Source organism: Candoia aspera, chromosome 5, assembly GCF_035149785.1.
Source record: "Candoia aspera isolate rCanAsp1 chromosome 5, rCanAsp1.hap2, whole genome shotgun sequence".
Classification (NCBI taxonomy): Eukaryota; Metazoa; Chordata; class Lepidosauria; order Squamata; family Boidae; genus Candoia; species Candoia aspera.
The window spans coordinates 10,680,519-10,701,537 of record NC_086157.1 but is presented as its reverse complement, the minus strand read 5'-3'; the positions used below and the strand labels follow the sequence as shown (position 1 = coordinate 10,701,537).

Below are 21,019 nucleotides of genomic sequence, written 5' to 3'. Positions count from 1 at the left end.
CCGCCGGCGCCCGCCGTGGGGAAAGACGGGGCGTCCTTTGCGGCAGCGCTCCCGGCCGGCAGCCGCGGGCGCCTTCTCGGCGCGCAGGGCCGGCCGCCTCCCTTCGGCTTTCTCACTCGTCAGTCACGCGGAGGGGTCGCCGCCCGCTTTTCGGGGGCGTCTGGGACATCCCGGCGGGCTTCTGCCGAACGCTCCAGAAGCGCAGCTTTGCAAGGCGCGGTTGCCCCCTGCCCCAGCCCGCCCGCTTGCCCCTTCCCCCGCGGCCGACAGCTGGCCCTCCAGGAAGCGCCCGCCCGTCCCCAGCTGGCCCGCTCTGCCCCGCCCGGGAGATAAACGCGAAAACCGAGGAGGAGGCGAAAGCGCCCCGAGCCGGCCGTCCGGCCAGCCAGCGCAGCAGCCGCAGCTCGGGCCAGCTCTCTCGCGTGCTCGGCCCGCCCTCGGCGGAGCGCCCAGGGACCTCGCCCGCCTCGGCCATTTCCACGAGAGGAGGCGATGCCCTTCGGCCGCCTCCCTCGCTCGTCCCGACGGGGCCTTTATGTCTGCGCCCGGGCTGCGCCTGCGCCGCCAGCGCCATCTTTTGGGCGCCTCCCCCCGCCCCCCAGCGCCTCTGAAGCCGAGGCGCCGGAGCGAAGGGTCTGGGCGGAGGAGGCGGAGCGCACAACGTCTCTCCAGCCCGGCCGCGCGGCAGGCAGGCAAGCAGGCAGGCGGCGGGGCGGGCTCCTGGCCTCGGGAAGAGCAGCACCGACGGCGCGCAGGCGGAGGCGGCAGGACAGCAGCAGCAGCAGCAGCAGCAGCAGCGGGAGGGAGGTAGGGAGGGAGGACCAGGCGGGCCGTCCGGCTGCGCCAGCCCCGCTGCCTCCCCGCGGCCCGTGTGGCTGCTGCTCTTGATGGGGACGCGCCTGGCGCCCGCCGTCTCCAGCGGGACTGCGCGTCTGCGTCGAGAGGGGCGGCTCCTTCCCCTTCCTCCTCCTCCTCCTCACGGGAAACCGGCTGCCTTCTCCCGGTGAGCGCCGGGGGCTGCGGGACGGGCGCCGCGAGCCCTGCTGGTGGAGTTGGGGGCGGCGGCCGCCCGGCGCCGGAGCCGCCTCCCTGCCCCCCGCCGTCGGTCGCAGGCAGGAGGCGCTCGGCGGAGCGGATGGCCAGCGCCTGAGCGGCAGGGCGGAGGGGCTCGGCGTGCCGCCGCCGCCGCCGCCTGGATCGCCCGCCGCCGGAGCGGGCGAGCTGCGCGCCTTGCGGTCTCTCCTCCGGGGCGCGGTGAGCCCGGCCTCCCGGCCCTGGAGAGCCGCGCTGCTGCCCGCGCCTGGCTTCAATGCACCACCCTGACTCAGCTGCAGACGCGCGGGCGAAGAAGATGGCGCACCCGGCGATGCTGCCTCGGAGGGGCGGCAGCAGCGGCGGCGGCGGCGGCACGGCGGGCAGCGTCGGAGGCGGCAGCGCCGGCGCCAGCTCGGAAGAGTACCCGCCTGCCCTGCTGGTCCAGCCGCCGCCGCCTTCCCCCGCTGCCGCCGCCGCCCCCGCCGCATCTTCCTCCGCGCCCGGCCCGCCGCCGCCCCCCCCACCGCAGAGCCTGGCCCTCCTCTCGCAGCCGCCGCCCCTCGGCCAAGCGGGCGCCCAGCTCAAGAAGAAGAGCGGCTTCCAGATCACCAGCGTGACCCCGGCCCAGATTTCTGCCAGCCTGAGCTCCAACAACAGCATCGCGGAGGACACGGAGAGCTACGACGACCTGGACGAGTCGCACACCGAGGACTTCTCCTCCTCCGAGATCCTGGACGTCTCCCTGTCCAGGGCCACTGACCTGGGGGAGCCCGAGCGGAGCTCCTCGGAGGAGACGCTGAACAACTTCCACGAGGCAGAGAGCCCGGGCGCCGTCTCCCCCAACCAGCCCCGGCTGGGCCAGCCGCCCAGAGCCCTGACCAACGGGAGCATCCACCCTCCTCATGGACACCCCTTCGCCCACCCCGCCCACGGGCACCCCCAGGCTGCCTCCCACACCGGGGCTGCGGGGCTGCCGATTTCGGGGGGCTCTCCATCCAGCCCGTCCTTCCGAAGGCTGCCCGGGGCTGGAAGCTTGGAGGGCGCTGGTCCTGGCCTTGCAGCAGCGCCCTCCTCCCCCGTGGGCACCATTGCAGCTGCCCCCGTGGCCCACCTCCGCCCTGGTGGCCCCCCTGGGGTCACTTCTGCCGGTGGAGCCTGCGCCAGCAGTGTGGCAGGGGGGGCGAGTGGCCGAGCACGCCCGCTGAGCAAGAACCTGGGCAACCTCGCAAGTGCCGGGAATGGAATGGCTGTGCCCGGAGGGAGCCACCCTGGGAATGTGGCGCTCTCCGGCGGGATTGGCAATGGCGCCAGCGCTTCCTTGAATGCCGCCGGAAGCTCTGGTCATACAGTTGCAGGGGCAGCAGCGGTGGCTTCGGGCCACCTGCAGCCTGTGGGCGGCACATCAAGGTTTCGAGTCGTGAAATTAGATTCCACTTCGGAGCCGTTTAAGAAAGGGCGATGGACGTGCACAGAGTTCTACGACAAGGATAACCCTGGTCCGGTGGCCGAAGGAGCTGCTGTGGCCAAAACAGGAGACGTTCTCCTAGAAGTGACCTCGGAAAGGGAGACCACCAGTGGGAGTTCCGTCAGCAGCACCCTGAGCCACTATACCGAGAGCGTGGGAAGTGGGGAGATGGGGGCCCCTTCTGGGGCGCAGCAGCAGGCATTTCAAGCTGTAGGGCCTCAGCAGATGGACTTCAGCGGTGCTGGTGCAGGGTCAGCACCAGGTCTACCCCAGAGTGTTTCTCAGTCCCAGCTCTCGCAGGTCCCGCTTCATCCTCAAGATGTCAGCTACCCTCCGCAGAAGGTTCCTCCTCCGGTGAACGTAGTTGGTGGCCATCAACCAGCTCTGGCATCGCAACAGCTGCCGTTCACCCCGCCAGCCCAACCGGTCCCAGCTGTTCCAGTTGCTCCACAGCCACCACAGTTACCTTTTGGGCAGGGACAAGCTCAGCACGCAACAGCCCTGCCCCCAATGTCTATGCAGATGGCTCCAGGGCATGTGAAGCCAGTAACCCAAGCCCCAGTGCCAGATTACACCCAGCAGCCACAGCCGCAGATGCTTCCAGCTTCGGCTTCTTCTCTGCAGCCTGGGACTGCGATGTTGGGAACAGGGTCTACGGTGCCCATCGTGCAGCCGCCAAATATGCAGCTTCCTGTCCAAGCACACATCGCTGTGGCACCTTCTCAGCCTGTTGCTCAGGCCCAGCCCACCATTCCAGCCGTGGGAGCGCCTGCTCCCGTGATGAACGTTGGACAACAAGGAAGCGTAGCTCCTGTGGCCCAGCCACCACCAGTGGCAAATCAGATTGGTCCTTCGTTGATGGCCCAGAGTGCTCCTGCTGCTGCTGCTGCTCCACCCTCCCAAGCAGCTCCCTCAGTTCCAGCAGGGATCGTCCATCCAGGGTCCCAAGGTGCGCTACCGGGCCTTTCTCAGCCTCTGGGTATTGCACCCCAGAGTAGTTTGATACCAATGCAAGCCGGAGATCCTCTGGTTCAAGGAATGAGCCAACTGCCTCCTGTGAGCCCAGTACCTTCTGTTAGCACTACTCCTGTGCCGTGCCATTCAGCTGCAAGCGGGCCCCCTGCGCCTATGGGCCTGGCTCCTTCCAAGAACCTAGCACAGTCTTCAAGTATGCAAAATGGGAGCTTGGTCCAAAATGTGTCTCAACCTGCCTTGATTTCTACTAGCATCAATTTGCCCGGAGCCCCCAGCGTGCCACTGAACTCTTCCCAGTTCTCTGCGCAGTCCCTCGCTCAGTCAATTACAACCCGAACTGAAGATGCCAAGCGCCCTACGGAATCCACCTTGGTTGGCTTAACCCAGCCTTCTGGCGGTGAAGGCAGTGTTGGAGCCCACTCAGCCCTGGCAGATGGGAGCATGGTCTCCTCCCTTTTCCCCCTGAAGGTACTTCCGCTGGCATCTCTGGATGGTGAGGAAGACAGGTAAGATCATTTCAAAGGGAAATGTTGTAAGCTGGACTTACCCGACTGACTCAGCCTTGGCCAAATACCAGCTTACTAATGAATGCCAACAAGGATGAGGTTGGTTCATAGTGGACAAAAGAATCTCTGCAGAAATGCTCCATCGCCCTTTTGCAGAAATTCCAAAAGTAGAAGGGGCCAGATTATCTTTTCTTTGTGCATAAGAGGCTCAATTAACTTAAGAACTGCAGTGTTCACAGCACATTGGTCCAAATTGGGTCTATTTCCATATTTAGAATCCAACCAAAGAGCCCACAGAAGCTTTCACTCTCTAGACAATTCTGCTTTTCTCCTTAGAGGTGGAAGGTGGAGTGGGAATGAATTGGGGAGGACTGAGATATGAACCATTCCAAGTTCAGAATTTGCCCCCCCCCCCAATCATGCATAGTAAGGCAACATTATTAGACCAGCCCTATATCCATGAACATCTGCATGTTTTCAGGATCTTCAGATTCTTTTGTCAGGCAAGATTCTGCAGAAATGAAGATTAGAGAGAGGCTGACTTGAGAGGGAAGTCTGCATGGTCAGAATTAAAGATGAGAGGAGGTTTGGGGCATTAACATTAAGTTGGTGTGCATTGATTTAAGGTTGCACCCAAAAGAAACCATGGCAAAAACATGGAACCCAGTTCTAAAACTGGGTAAAACACGGTCAAACTGATAAAACATGGGGGGGGGCGGTTGGGGGGGAAGAGAAGTCAACGAGAATTAATTAATTAGCTTGTTCTTTGGGACCTTTGAATTGATTTTTATGCAGACAACTCCCAGTGCTGTTAGTTAGCGGGGCCATTGCTGGGGGATGCTGGGAATTGTAGTTCAGCCTCTGGAGGCTACAGATTGTCTACTTCTGGTTTCAGCAGGCACATTCAGTATGGGTGGATTCATTCATTTGTGGATCCTGTTGTTCTGTTAACATTAGAAAGTTGATTTATTTCTAGGTGTTGCTTATTCTCTTCCTTTTACACAGAAGCCAGTGGCCTATGAGGTGTGAAAACTCTTTACAATATTATTATTTGTACCACTATCCCACCTTTTCTCTGAGCTCAGCGCAGCTTAACTGGCACTTTCCCTTTTATCCTTAAAACAACATCCCTGTGTGGTATGTTGGACGAAGAGAGAATGCCTGTCTTTGATACCCAGTGAGGTTCCAGGGAAGAAGGTGTCTTGAGCCTGGGATCTCCCCAATCTGATTCCAACATCTTAACTGTGGTATTACACTGATTCTCTGGCCTTAACCTGATCTCAAATAGAGATGTGCAGCTGTTCAAATCTGAAGCAGAAAAAGTACTTCAAAGGGAACATGGGTGTGTTTGCTGCATTGTCAGTGCGTCTCATGCTGAGGATTGTAATCCCAAAAAACATCTGGAAATTACCAGGTTGGGTAGGGTTGATTTAAATCTATACTTCACTGAATAGCCTTTGTGACAGCTGTGCAACTCCAGAGTTATGGTTTCTAGTGAAGGGACTTCACAATATGAATTACCTTTGCAGATTTGCATCTGCGATATCCAAGATGTTGATTCAGTCGGGAACAAAAAGATCTGCAGGTTCTTCTTGATGGATTTCACATTTCCATTTCCTCCTTCCATCCAAGGGGTTCATCCAAAATGTGTTTGTCTGCTCTCCCTCCTGGGTGATAAAGTCATTGAAGCAAAGTTGTGTGTCTCCTTAATCCAAGGATATTCCAGGTCTCTCTCTGTGTGATGATCAAGAGGAATTGAAAGTACATTGGAAGAGGCTGGAGTGTCACTTTGGCAAAAGTTTTCAAGCTAGTCGTACTTGAGAGAAGTATGAATTCTCTCTGATAGTGACTACAATTTGTGGTGTTAAGCATGAAGTGAGCTGTTGATGGTATTGTCAAAAAGATTGCTTTTTTGGTGTTTTGCTGATCAACCTGCTGATTATTTTTCTACTTTCCAATTCTGCCAAGTAGAATAATACAATTTTGCTATCCTGTGCTTGGTAAAGCAAATAAATACTTAATGTATGGTCCTATAATACCTTTGACATGAAATTTGGAAGAGCAGTGGGATGTTTAAGCAATTGTAAATCAGAGCATATTCTGTGCGAGATACCTATCACAGCTCTCTGGTGACTTAATGGTGGACTCTTCTACCTTGTGGGGGTTCTCCATCTCTGAAAGTTTTTAAGAAGAAGCTGGAGGGTCACCTCTCAAGGATGGTTTAATTGGTTTTCCTACACATTCCAGAGCAGGGTTTCTCAACCTTGGCACCTTTAAGACTTGTGGACTTCAACTCCCAGAATTCCCAACCAGCCATGCTGGTTGGGGAATTCTGGGAATTGAAGTCCATACATCTTAAAGTTGCCAAGGTTGAGAAACCCTGTTCCAGAGGGTTGGATGAGCTGATTGTTGAGGTCCTTTCCAACCTTACTGTTCTGATTCTCCTTTAGCTGGGCAGGGTCATGTGGCTTGTTTTTAAATTACTTGTAAGTTTCTACTGCTGAAGTAGTGCAATGAAACAAATTTAGTTGGCAATTCTGCTTTGTGAGAGAAAAAAGAAACTGAATTATTTCTAGGAGTGTTGTATGACCATATTAACCTAAGTATGCTTGGAGAATAATTGAAGTTAGTTAAAAATGCAACCCTGACAATAAAGTTTTGTAGCGGTTTAAGGCAGTTGATGAGATTCTTCCCCGAGTAGATTGAGAAGTAGCTAATTCAAATTGAATGAAAGGAGAGAAAATAATCTGAAAGTTTTGGTTACCTTAGGTCAATGATACAAGAACTGCAAAGCTCCAGACTTGGCAAATAACTATCAACGAATTTGTAACACTGTTTCAGACAAACTGTAAGGCTTTTGACAAACTGCTGTAATATACTTTCCCACAAATTTTCTGATATAAACTCCCTATTTATTACAATGAAGCTGGATATGAAGGATTTTGGTCCCTTTTCTGTTGGAAGAATCCAGAGCACTCTGGATTATCTCTCTGTTTTACAAAATTGTAATTTTCAGATACATCTCAAGATTCTGTTTTCATTTTACTGAGAAATGAATGGTAGCTGAATCCTTTTCAGGTACACCGCTTCGCATGTAATAGCCATGCTTAAATAAATTGTTGAATAAGCTACAGTTGATCAGGTTCATGCATGCTGTGGCAGATCGGGTTAACCCAGATTGGATTAACTAAGTCTGAGTCAAACAAACCGCATGGTAGATTTGTGTGATGTGTGAATCATGTTGGTAGGATGAGAATGAGAAACAAGCAATCTGGCTACTATTTTGTAAACCAGAACATTGGGAAATAACTCTTGGATTATTATATTGGGTTATTGATGCATTTGATGTATTGAGTAAAGTACTCCTTATATGGCATCAAAGGAAAAGGTCCAAAGTCAGTAAGTCAATAAGATCTTAGTTCTTGATCATCTTCAACTATCTGTATTGTGGATTTACACTTAACGCTTGTTAAATTGTCTCAGTGTAGAGTTGTTTTTTTGTTTCCAATTATTTCCACAAAGTTTTTTTAAAAAATAGCAGTTTCTTATTCACCTGGATGATGGGAGAATATTTTCTTTCTGTGGAACTGAAGAAAGGTGTTCTAGTTTGTGTCGAACCTATACAAATTTGGGCCCGCAGAGATGTGAATATTAATATATTCTTTTATAATTTGGGTTGGCCTATACCAGTTAGTCATGCTGCTGAAATTCATGGCAAAATCACCCTATTTTGGTGGTGGTGTTTTTTTTTTTTTTTAAATAAAATGAGGAGCAAGATGGGTTTACTTGACTCATTTTGCCCTTTAATTCTCTATCTCTCAATCATACAAAAACAGTTACAGGTAGTCCTCACTTGATGACCACAGTAGAGACCGGAATTTCAGTTGCGAAGAGAAGAGGTCATTAAGCAAATCCAACCCAACTTCACAACCTTTTTTGTGGCAGTCATGAAGTGAATTGCCACAGTCCTTAAGTGAACCAGGTGGCTGTTAAGTGAATCATGTGGTTCCCATTAATTTTGCTTGCCAGAAGTGGCCGGGAAGGTTGAAAATGGTGATCACATGACTGCAGGATGCTGCGACGGTCATAAATGTGAACCGGTTGCCAAGCACCCAAATCGTGACCACATGACTGCGGGGATGCTGTGACAGTCGTAAGTGTGAGCACCAGTTGTATGTTGGTTTTTTCAGCACTGTCCTAAGTCTGAACCATCACTAAACAAATGGTCATTAAGTGAGGACTACCTGACTCCATTCAGGGGGGTTTCTATATTAAAGAGATAAGAGGAAAACCAGATTTTTTTTTTTTCATATGCAGAGCATTAACTGAGTCCAGTTTACTTCTTTGCCTTGAACTTGTAAAAAAACTTTACGCAGCATGTTCCCTGCACTGATCCACTGGAGCATAAAGATCAGTGGATGTTTTTATTTCTATTTGTTTCACTTCCTACAATAACTTTTCAATAGTTTAAGGAATGGTCTTTAGGTAAAGTGACAAAATAGGAAAGGTCGTAGGCTGTTTTTGTTCAGCCGTAAGCGTTCAAACCAGTCTGTAGCAGAGACGTTCCCATTTATATTTCATAGAATTTGGTGGCCTTACTTGTTGTTCTTACTGATACCCTTGGTAGTCAGGTGTTGTTAGCATCCCTCACTTTTCTCCCTTGACTCATCATTCAGAAGCATCTAGGCAGAAGACACTTTTGTGTTTTAATTGGCTTTAGCTTTCAAAACTGAATCACAATAAGCAGCTCTACAATTGTGCATACTAGAAAAAAAGTGAAATAAAATAATGAATTGAGGGAGGGAACTAGGGTTCCCAGATTTAAGAATTTTACAGACGTTAACAGCATGTAATTTGCCATATAACAAAACAATTATATGAGCAAACGGTGTGTCTTGGGTATGAATAATTAAGTGGCGGCTCAAATTCATGGGACAGGAGCTTCTGCAAGAGAGGGCACATATAAACAGTGGATGTGACATTGCTTTAAATAGACAAAAGATACAAAAGTCCTGAAATGCAAGTTCTGACATGTTTGTTTTTCGAAACAATTTCTTACTTTCCACTCGGTAACCAGAGGGTAGCTCCATATTGGATGTTGTTCACCTTCAAAGTTAATTGTATTACTGAGGGCAGTCACAGTGCAAGACCTCAGCTCTGCTCCATCTGAATTATTCAGGGATGGCTGGCTGCATTGGAGCCCTTTGTAAAACATTCTGGAGCATTAAGCCAGCAGCTGCAGAGGGAGGGTAAGGCGAGAAAGGGAATATTCAGGGCTTGCAGATGGGTTTCATCTTGAAGGGGTCACCTGGAATTCTTTGGCTGTCTAGAAGGGTGAAAGTTTTGTGACCCCCATCTGGATGCCCCTCAAACCTAAGATAACTTATGAAAAACTTTTAAGTTGGCACCACAGAATCCAACATTTGTTGTAATCCTATCAGTCTGCATGTGTGAAACTTTTAAGTACTACTTACCTCAGCTAGAAGAGTCTTCTCGAGTGAAAGATTTCGAAGAAAGAAATATTGTAGGGAGGGGGCCATGTTGGGCTATGGTCACCAAAAATCAGGAGTCTGATAGTACCTTTTCAGGTCAACAATCAGTCAGTTAATTAATGGGGTAGAAGATGGATTCTTATCTGTTATGATCTATTCTGTTGTTATAGCCAGCTCCAATAAAGTGTAGTTCTAGTCTTCCTGTGGAGTTGATTTCCTGGTCTGGTCTCCCTTGTGGGGCTGGTATCAATTTTGCAATTGCACTGTACTTTCCACCCGCCCCCACCTTCTTATACCCCAGTGAATCAGGGAGGTGTCTGCCTGAGCAGCTTCTGAATGTTCTCTTGCTTCCCAGGACTTAAAGAATGTTTCAGCCCCCTTTGACTAGGTAACGTTTCTTGCCTTTTTCTGTCAAGGTCATCTTCCTGACTTCCTATGTCTGCAAATCAATTGCAGGGCAGGAAAAAGATCACGCAAGTATTTCAATGTAGGTTATGCTCAGTAGGTCCAACTGTCTGAAGCAAGAAAGAGATTCCCACTGACTACCTCTTAGAGTAATTGTGTTTCAGAGAAAAATTACAAAGTATGCTCAGCTGCAGTGCTCTTTAGCTTACCAATGAATTCTGTGCACGCAATATATTTTGGATTCTTTAGGGGACTAATCCCACACTTCCTTTCCAATCAATCCATTGACTGGATTGGTCTAAACATGGATTACGATTTAATGGGGATTCCACCATAGAAAGAAGATACTTTATTCCTATGCATTATGTTGTTGCTATCTTCGGCACCTTTCCCAACAGACTTTTTTGAGATAATAATGATCAAAACTCTCTACCATATTGCAAACTTGTACTGTACACATCAACTTGCATAATGCTTTGTCCCTCTTTATCATAATTCCTAATACTGAATTTAGTATTTTCATTAATGACATACAGTACATTGCAATCATGTTTTTACTGATGTACTACTATGATGAGACAAAATAAGAATTTAGGATGGGAACAGTGATAATGCACTTTGTGCTGTGCACAACGGGTTTTGCTGTTTTAATACACAGAAAGGCAATTTCTGTACACTACAATTATTATTAGCAATTATTAACTTCTACATCCTTGAGGTAATGATGGGGTGGGTGGAAACGCTGGCTTTTCCAGTTTCGTATATGCATATTTTGGCATTTAACTCCAAGAGCTGTGGTTAATCTTTCATAACCTTGGAAATGTATCTCTGTGGCTTTATTCAAAATCACTGTAGGCTTTCTTGTCCAACTTCATGCATCAACACTATTTAAGAAGGACTGTGGTTGACTCAGTCTTAGTAGTCTTCAATCTGTCATTTCTGCAATCTCTTCTTCCTACTTTTTCCTGTTAAGAAATCACTGAGGTCACTGAAGACCAAATAATGACATCTTTTTTCTTGTTTGTGATCAGGTTTAATAATTAATGCTGCTTACCGAAGCAAAATTATCTTAACACAAATAAAATAATAAAACTATTAAAATAATTTTGTTTATCAGGAGTGATGGTTAAAATTTAATCTACTAAGTGATGGTGGGCTAAGTATTAGCTCTACCACTGAAATGTAAAGTATTGCAGTGGGTAATTGAGAAAAAACACAAAGCTTTTGTGGTATAAATATGCATACAAGAAAATTAAGAGGTAAACATGGAAAAATAGGATTTTGTATTTTGGGGCATTTTGATATGTCCTTGTTAATGCCTTGGTTCCTTTATTTAGAAGAGTCAATGAATATATAATTAATTATGGCCATTTACAGGATTTGGTAATCTCTGGGTTTGCATGCTCCTGCAGTTGGTTACTTGTTTTTGAACAATAAATAATGACCCCTTTGTTTATAAGGAATTTTGTTAATTAACTTTACCATAAATTTTAGTGCTGTGCTACCAATATTTGAGGGAAATTAATAAGTTTCCCTAGAGTTAATAAGATAATTGGGCATAAAATTATGTCATCAAATTAGAGATGGGTGAGGAACCTGATTGGCCAGTATGAGATGCTTTTATATATGGTAGCCATTAGTAACGTTCTCTATGAAGCAAATCTTAGATGATCTGCAAAAGTCCTGATGACCACCAGGAGGCAGTAGAAAGACACAGGAAGCTTTTTCTGTGGCCATCTAGTGGTTGTCTGGATTCTGCATTCCAGATCTTGCATGCCAACTGCAGATACACCTGTATCTTTTAAAGAAAAATGAAAAAAAAATCCCGTATTTGGAGGCACATGACAGAAAATGAAAAGAAGAAAACTAATAGAAAAGGAAAAAAATCCTCTTTCATTAGAATGTTTGTCAACAAAAATGTGAGTTCTGTAGTATTTTTGTGTGGAACCTGTATGTGTTAATACCCAATCAGAAAATTAAATGGAAACTAGAAGCACAGTGCAAATGGAAAGATCAAAAAAGCTGGTAAAAACAACCTAATATTTACATTTTCAAAAAAGCTTGAAAACTCACTTTTCAAGGGTACTTTGGTTTGAAGAAAAGTTGAAAAATTGCTCTTCCCAACAGGTCTGTATTAATAGAAGTTTTGCAACTGATGTACCCGTTTATTTGCAGGCTGGGTTCTTTATTTTACCTAATCTGTTGTCTTGTTGATTGCAGTGTTGGCTTAGTGCATGTCATGAATGAAGAGAAGACAAGCTTATTTGGAGGGCAGGATGCCCCAGATATTCTTTCAGAGTGGAATGAAATTGAGACGTGCATAAATTCTATGCAGCATTTGGACAGGGCACAGATGAGCTTCGACTAGATGGAATACATTCAGGAGGTTGTATTCCTCCAAACTTTTCTGTGGGTGATAGCGGGGCATCTAGAAAGTACTTGCATTAGAGGTAGTAAGCCAAATCACCTTCTTCAAAACTTGAGGGATAACTCTGTTCCACTGCTCCTAGACATAAAGGTATGGCTCGAGTGTTGAATCCTCCATGCTGTTCCTCTGCCTCCTCTTCTCCCATCATTTCTCTCCATCATTTCCAGTAGCCCTCTTCACTTTGCTTTGAGCTTTGCCCAAGGGAAGTGTTCAAGGTAAGCCTGTCCATTTCATCACGAGCGAAACTTCAGTGCTACGTATTTAAATCTAGCTGCCTTGCCATTACTTCCACTCTTATTATCCCATATTTCTGCACTGCAGTTCTCCTAGGTGCCTTGATCTCTGTAAGAAAGCTGTTCATCCAAAAGAGCCTCTGTTGTGGTGTTCAGGGCATCTATTAGCGTATTGCAGAAGTGAGAAAATAGCCTTGTTAACATACAGTGCAAAACCATAATGGCTGGCTTCATGCGTTATGCTAAGCAAAACAAACACATCACATTATGGCTTAGTATTATCAAGCACATGCCTCTGCAACTTGTTTCTTAGTTGTAAACATCCATCCCACGTGCGAAGCTGCCTCGTGCCACTAGCTGTAGTCACATACTGTGCTAAGTCAGGATTTTATAATCATGGCTGGTTGTTCAGGCTACAAAGGCCAGGTTTGTTTATAATGCTGTGACATAAAAGAAGGGTTTGCATAGCACCTTAGGCAAAGAACAAAAGAGCCACATTGTAGTTTATTATATATGATAACCAAGTCCATCTTTTTTATTCTGATTAATAATGCTCTCGGGGCTTGCTATGTTCCAATTTAAATTCATATTTGGACTGTATGGTTGTTTCCCATGTTATTTCTGATTTTATGAAATATATAGAAAAGCAATGGGATCAATCCTGCTCTTCCAGGTGAGCTTTGCTCCTTGAAAGCCTTAAAGTGGCCAGGGTTGAGAAACACTGTTCTAGTGACTTGAGCTTCCTTGAAATATAACTTCAAGTTTGCTCAACTGAGCAACACAACAACACAATTGTAGTGGAAGAAATAATTGATCAATGTCCCTCAGGAAAGTATTGAGATTCCCTTACCTTTCAGGATTCCTCTTCCTCCTTACACCAATAGGTAGAGGTGGTGGTCCTGGTCTCCCAGACTCTCTTGGCTATAGGTAGAATAACAGGTCTTTGAGTGACATCTTCCCTCCTCTATCACCACCACCACCACCACCAGAACAACAGCAACACTGATTCTCCTATTTTGCTTCCTTCAAGCCTTAATGAAGGCAGGGTATCTACCCTAAAGGGAAGGTATCAGCAATTCCTTTAATCCTCAGTAAAATTAAGGGGTTTCAAATCAAATGTCCTCACTCCTGAGAAGCCTACAGGAAGATTAACCAACCATCTCAGCAGTCTTTTCCCAAGGGGTAAGAAGGCAAACCTGATCAGTGACTGCCTCAGATGTATGGGCTTTGCGGTGAATCTCTTTGGTTTATGCTGTAGAGTTTGCTTATTGTCCCAGACAAAGATGCAGCACTGTACAAAATTCCAGATTCTCTCAAACGTGAGTTACAGTAGTTCAAAAGAATTGAGGTCTATTCTGTGGGGTTTGTTTTTTGTCTTTCGTTCCTCAAAAGAAAAATAAGGAAAATTTTGGATTTGAAACGGCTAAGCAAGTTCTTGAAAAAAAGCGGATGTTCAGAGCCCAGAGCAGCAGCCACCATCATGGATGGCTTTCAGCCTCACTTTTCAGACCCAGTCTCAGGAAATGCCAGTAATTTATCTATTGCTGGCATTTCTAGGACAGAGCTTTTTGTATTAAACTTAGCGCTGTTGGTTTCTGTAAAGATCCTGGCACATCAGTAGTGGCTTTCCTGAGGCAGAAAGGCATTTACTTGTATCTTTATCTCAGTGATACTCTATTCCAATTGAAAGATGTTTTGAATGTATGGAAGAGTCCCAGATCACCCTGATTTGTACACAGTCTTCAGAAGAACTTCGTGAAGTCCTCATGGTGGTTGGAACATCTGAGGGCGATTCAGATGAGTTTATTGGGAAAAGGGTAGAGAGAACAGGCAAGTAAAGAAAACTGTGATGCCGCATTATTCTAAGTAAAATTAACACAGTCAGCCTAGCTAAATCAACTATGTGCTATGCATAACATCTTGGGTTTCAGCACATGTTCAGTGTTGATTGCAGAGAGGATGGTTGGAGAGCATCATCTCAGCCTCTTCTTTGGCTGTTGTTAGGCAGGTCATCCTTGCTTCTGATGTTTCATTTTCTCTTTTTCTTATTCATTCCTGTCCTCAGTTTTATAGAATGCAGAGGATGTGGGAATCTGCCTCTTGGAGGAGGCTGGCTGTTGCTTCATCCTGAGTCTGAGCAGCACATCTGAAAATGATCAAGCAGCTGAATTCACTTTCCTTGTGGCAAATGAAAAAAGCATGGAGTAGTTTGTACCAGGTCTGACATCATATGGAAAAGATTATGTGGAGAGGTGTCTCTGTAAAACAAAGGATGGTTTCTGCCTATTCAGACCTTTTGGCACGTGATAGGTTTACCAGATGCTTTAGATGGCACTAAGAATAAAAGGGGTAGGGGAGTGGGAGGGTTTATTACAGGTGCTGATTTCAGTTAACTGAAAGAAACATCAAAGTGCATCTAGTCCTTGGAACTTTGAACAATTAAATTAGCTCAGTTGGAATTTCAAAGCAGCCTTCAAAACAAACATGTGCTGATAAGAATTACAGCGTGACAGCCAAGACATACTAGGTCACTGCAGAGAATCGAAGTTTCCTTTTCTGTGTTCTGTAAGAAGGTGTCCTGAGATTGGGGGAGAGGGGAACTTGTCATCTCTCGAAGCTGAACATTGGGTTGGAACATCCAACCTCATGGCAGATTGGGTTGATCAAAGTCTGCCCAGGATTTGGAATAAGTATTTCATCCTCAGATCTTCAGACAACTGAGTTTAAAATTTGGGTTCCTTAAGGCAGGTTTATTTGTGTCTTTCTAAGAGAAAGAGCTTCCCTGATTTACGACCAAAGACTCTATGCACAGAGGCTATGGGAAGCTCTTCAGGGTATGTTCTGTGTTCTTCAGTTAGGGTTATTCGGTAGGCTCCAGGTTAACTCATTAGAAAGACAGTTGGTGGTCATAAGCCATGTGCTTAGATACTGGGGCTATTGCTGAACAGAAGATCGATAGAGTTGGAAAGAATCTTAGAGGTGAAGTAATCCAACTTCCTGTTGTTCAGGATCCACTACCATCTAGCCTCTGTTTGAAGACCTTTAGCAAAGGACAATTCACTACTACATGTGACAGCCCATTCCACTGGCTGACAGTTCATATGACCATAAAGTTCCTCCTGATGTCTGACCTCCTGAATCAGCTTCCTTGTAGTTTCAACCCACTCGTTCTACCTTTTGGGACAGTTGAGAATAACTCCACTATCTTCCTTGGGGTAACCCTATCATATCTTCCCTCAGTTGTCTTTTGTAGGCAAAACATGCTTTAAGCATTCCTCATTGATAGCACTTGCTGTTTTAGCAGCTGCATTATATTGCTGGCTTGTGTTTTAACATGTAGTTCACAAGGACACTCAAATCACTTTCACGTGTACTGCTACCAGGCCATGTCTTCCTTATCTAATATTTGTGCCTTTCACTTTTTTTTTCTGAATCTTCTGTCTTCTGTGTAAAATATTGGCCAATCCTTCCAGCTTTTTGTCACTTGCCAGCTTCGTAAGTATCCCCCATCTGCTTCATCCAAGTCATTGACAAAAATGTTGAACAGCACAGGGCTCAGGTCAGAGCCCTGTAGCACTCTATTCAGTACTTTCCTTCAAGTTGGATATATTAATGATCTCTCTTTTGATGTAGTCATTCAGCCAATTGGGAGCCTATTTAACAATAATACCATCTAGTCTGTATTAGCATTTTATGAAGGAAAATAGCATGAGGCAATTTGTTAAAGGATTTGCTAAGGTGCAGGTATAATATGTCAGTGGCATTCCCCATATCTACTAAACTAGTAACTTCGTCAAACAAGGAGGTAAGGTTAGTCTGGCATGATTTATTTGTCTTCTCTTTTTTAAAGATGGAGATGACATTTGTTTGCCAATTTTTTGGGACCTTGCAAGACCTCCAGAAGTTTTCAAAGATGACTGAGAGTGGTTTGGGGATCTCTTCTGCTAGATCTGTCAGTACACTGAGATGTAACCCATCTTGACTCAGAGACTTGAATTCATTTAAATTAGTGAAAATTATTTTATACTCTCCCTTTGTTTACCCTACGCTGTAGTTCCCTCCTTCATTATGATCACCAGTTAGTGCTCTTTTTCCATTCTGAGAAAAGACAGATGCAAAATGGGAGTTAGAAGTTCTGCCTTCTCACCATCACCCATGACCCCTTAACCTCTTTTGCTTTGCAGTGGACCATCTTCCAAGGTCAGAGACTTCTCAAGATGTTACCGGTTTGCATGCATAAATTCTTACCCTTTTATCATCTGCATTTCCTTCCCAGGTACATACTCTGTTCTTTTATATCCCAAAGAATAATATAATCAGAATACCTACAGGAGTCCTGGAAGGGAAAAAGGACACTTCTTACCATGAATTTCTCTTTTGTGGGCTTCTGTACATTTTGCCTTAGCTTCCTTCAAATTAGTTTTTAATCAGGAGAAAATAATAGGCTTACTGCTGTTTCCAGAAATACCAGGCAGTAAACAGGGACATCTTACCACTTTTTTCCTTTCTGTTGCTCCTGTTATGGCTGGTTGTCATATGATGGATAATTTTCTACTAAATTATTTTAGGGTGTTTTATGCCAAATCCATTTTTCAGTGCCAGGCAGGAAAACAAGGATATCCCTTCTATTAGAACAGACCCAACAGATGCTTTTGACTATCTTCTAATACAGGGGTGGAGAAACAGAAGTCCAAATATATGAGTGTTTCTTTAATTCATGAAATAGGACAATTATTTCTTTCCAAAAATTTTGCTGCATATTAGCATGGTGCAGTGCAGGGAACACCAGTGGGTTCAGTTTACCCCATCTTTCTTTCATGAGTCCAAGTATGTGTCCATGGTTTTGCTCATCCACTGTATCTTCTCAACATCCTTGTGAGGTAGGGCAGGCTGAGGAATAGGGGCTGGACCAAATTCACCATGCCCAACTCGGTTACTGAGCCTGGATTATTCCCCTTCAGGCACAGAGGGAAATGGCTTCTATGTGTCTAATGATAGAAGCCAAGTTGGTGGTTGTTTCCATGTCCTGTGGACAGTGGGTGCTTTAATTTTTATTTTTTAAATTTTAAATGCTTCAGTATGTGGAAAGAATTAAAAAGATACAAAAAAGAAAGAAAAAATGGAGAAGGAAAAAAAGACAAAATAGATTTTTCATATACATGATGTGTATGCCTCTTTAGTGCTTAAAATCATGAGTTTGGCTGGTTTTCCCAGTGCATTACAATAACGAGGGAAAAATTCTATGCTGGAAAACTGTAATAAATGTTCATTCTTGTAGCAGCCTATAGTTAAGAACAATAGTAGATTTTGATGCTTTGCGTGTTTTCAGATCCAGAGCCCAAGACAAAATAAATGCGCAGGGAAATCCAGAGTAGGGGAATTCTTACTTCGCCATCAAACATTTTTTCCCAAGATTTAATGTTTTAAAATACTCTTGAGCATTTTTTCCCTGTACAGTATGCATGAATGCACAAACTGAAAGGAAACATTATTTTTGGCATAACCGAATTGTTTTTCCTCTGGTGTAAAAGAGCAAGAAAAGGAAGTAATAAAATGTACAAATTCAGGCTGGGTAATTGTGCTGGGAGTTTTAAGTCCAAATTAATTGTGTGATAGCTAGAATACAGGATACTTAACTGCAATAAATTGTGTGCTAAGATGTGAAAAGTTTTGATGAAGTGGAGTGATAGTGTTGCCTTCTAAATGGGAAGGATAGGGTTAGGATGAAGTAAAATTCGGATATATACGTAACAGTCACTTTACTTCTAAAATATCTAACAGAGCTAAAGTCCTGCTGTTTTTGTGCCTGAGAAGTGGGGTATAGAAATTGTGTGTTTTTTGTTAAACTGGTGAAGTAGACATTGTGATTTTTCTCAGATGGCTTATATAGTTCATTCTCTTCATCCCAAAGACTATCTTGAGCACAAGAGTGTTGAGTTTGCATTCTTATTATTGATCCTTTCGGACAATTAGCTCCACATCTATGTTTCTTTTTCAGTCCTATGAAGCATTGATGGCGGGAGCAGAAAGGCAGAATGAAAAATCTAGCTTTGGTAGTGCTACTGCTAGGAAGCCTTTATTTGCTCTGATTGATTGACCAGTTGATTGATTATGTGCTATCAAGTCATTGTCACCTCTTAGCGAGCACATAGATAGATTTTCTCCATGATGATCCATCTCTGACCTGGTCCTTCAGGTCTTCCAATGGTGCACCCATTGCTGCTGTAACTGAGTCCATCCACCTTGCTGCTGGTTGTCCTCTTCGTCTCTTCCCTTCCACCTTTCCCAGCATCAGAGCCTTCTCCAGAGAGCTAAGTCTTCTCCTAATGTGTCCGAAGTAGGATAAACTGAATCTGGTCATTTGTGCTTTGAGTGAGAACTCTGGGTTGATTTGTTTGATGAGCCATTGGTTTGTTTTCTTGGCTGTCCATGGTATTCTCAGGAGTCTTTTTCAACACTAAAGTTCAAAAGTGTCAATAGTCTTCCTATCCTGCTTCTGTTTGCTCAGGGATGGTGTGCATTTATTTGATACAGCTCTCCATCCCACTGGTAGTCATTTGAACCTAAGCCAAGGGTTTTAACCATTGCTTGTTAAATAAGCCAAAGTCAGTCTTGCAAAGCAACAATAACTTGTTCTTGGTCCTCTATCTCTTACAAGTCCCAGATGGTATTCCTAGTGCACTTAGAGCAGCAAAGTGATGCATAACTTGTGTGTTTGCTAAAGCGTGTGCCGATATTTTTTTTGGGGGGGGGAGAAACTATTTGTGAGTGGGTGTTTGTGCAGGAGCTTGCTTTATTGTGATGGAAATGTCTCCAGGTTTCTTTAATAAGGTCTGTGACTTGATGAAAGGGAGAGGTTGCAGAGGACTTAGGAGGGAACAGTTGTGGGTTGATTTGTTTCACATGGGGTTCTATTTGTGTCTCTTTTTCATTGGTTTCCTTCTGTGAAATGTTCTGCTTTGTGGGGCAAACACGAGATCTGACATTGGGAAGTCACCTAAGTTCATGGAACAATTTGCAAATGAGGAACTATTGGGGTGGGTGGGTGCAAAAAGTGTGTTTTAAAGGTGTGGGATTGGCAAGAGGCCTGGTTTGGAACAAGCAGCACACCAGAATTAAACCAGAGTTTATAGACCAATTTGAGACCATGGTTTCAAATAGAAACCTCTGGCAAAACAACCACCCTATCAGCCTGTCTACAATTGATTGGATGAGGGGAGTTCATATGCTCCGCCAAAGGACGCATGCGAAACACAACTTAACTTAGCATCACTTACAGACCAGGTCATTTTGTTCCTAAGGTAGAGCTACCAGATTTCTGGTTGCAGAAATTCAATCAATCCCTAGATGGCAGCACAGAGATACTGAAACGTTAACTGTTTGCTGCCATCTACTGGTCCTCCTTCTCCTCCTCCTCCTTTTTTTTCTCTTTTTTGTAGCCCGGCTACATTATTTTTCATGTTAAAGATGCATTCCTATTTCTTAAGAGCTTCTAATAAATATTGCCATTTCTATAATTAAGGGATGTCTGTAACATCGATCATACAGAAGAGCAGGCAAATTTAAAGATGTGCTGTTCTTTGTTTCAGCTCTGTTTTGGAGCAGCTGTGTGAGGATCTAATTTTAAATCACCTTGTTTTGTCCCTGAAAACCCTAAGAATGAAGCTCCTCTCCAATTTTCACACTGGTTTTTAAAAATTTCCTGCATGCCTTAGGTCAACTGACTTGTGCATGTGAATGCCTTGATACTGTTTCTGTGTTCTTTGAAATGTTTGGGAAGGGAACATTAGGATCTTGCAGTCTTTTTATCTTGCCGCTGTAGGATTCTCTAAGAAATGGTGTGACTTTAAGAGCAAACAGTGAGAAGGCAGAAAAGAGAGAAGAATCTTCTGGCCTCATAAAATATTAAGGTAATTATTGTGCAAAAGCTTTTCAGCGCCAGGAATATATCTGCTGGAACTACTGTTAAGGTGCCATTGCACTTCTTGGTTTTGGAGCACCATGATTGCTCTCTGGAATATTTTGCAGACGAGAGAGAGTATATTAGATTAGTGTATATACTTTGTAGACCAGACAGAGTATATTAGGTTTAATAGCTGTAGTTCCTGTATTTCCGTAGAGTAAAACCTTGATTTGAATGGACCTTTCAGGAGAAAAGGGCACCCATTAAGCACAAACGGTTCATACACAGTTTGTAGACACTTCTTAGTTCATGCACATTGTCCAAACTGATTCACCAAACATTGGACTTCTTGCTTACTTTATGGGCAAATTTAAAGTCACCTTGTGCATCCCTTGCAATCAAGTCCTGTGGTTTATATGTTTCCAGTACTTTTGAAAGAATAATACATAATTTTTCTGGTTGATTAGACTCTTAAAGCCAATATCACATCCGTTACGGTAGTACGTTCCATGCCATGCTACTGTCTTAGCCCATTTGCAAGCGTCTCCAGGATGGAATTAGACCACTTCTCACGACT

The 21,019-nt window shown here is 45.0% G+C and overlaps 1 protein-coding gene across 1 annotated transcript in view; it reads left to right on the top strand.

Annotated features, from left to right (window-relative positions):
• Positions 1-860: 860 nt before the first annotated feature.
• The window catches only part of TSC22D1 (TSC22 domain family member 1), a 65,581-nt gene continuing 45,422 nt past the window's right edge, over positions 861-21,019 (top strand). The window contains exon 1 of the mRNA XM_063304575.1: positions 861-3,981. Coding sequence (XP_063160645.1) covers positions 1,310-3,981 — 2,672 coding nt within the window. The 5' untranslated portion in view covers positions 861-1,309. The remainder of the gene's footprint in view (positions 3,982-21,019) is intronic.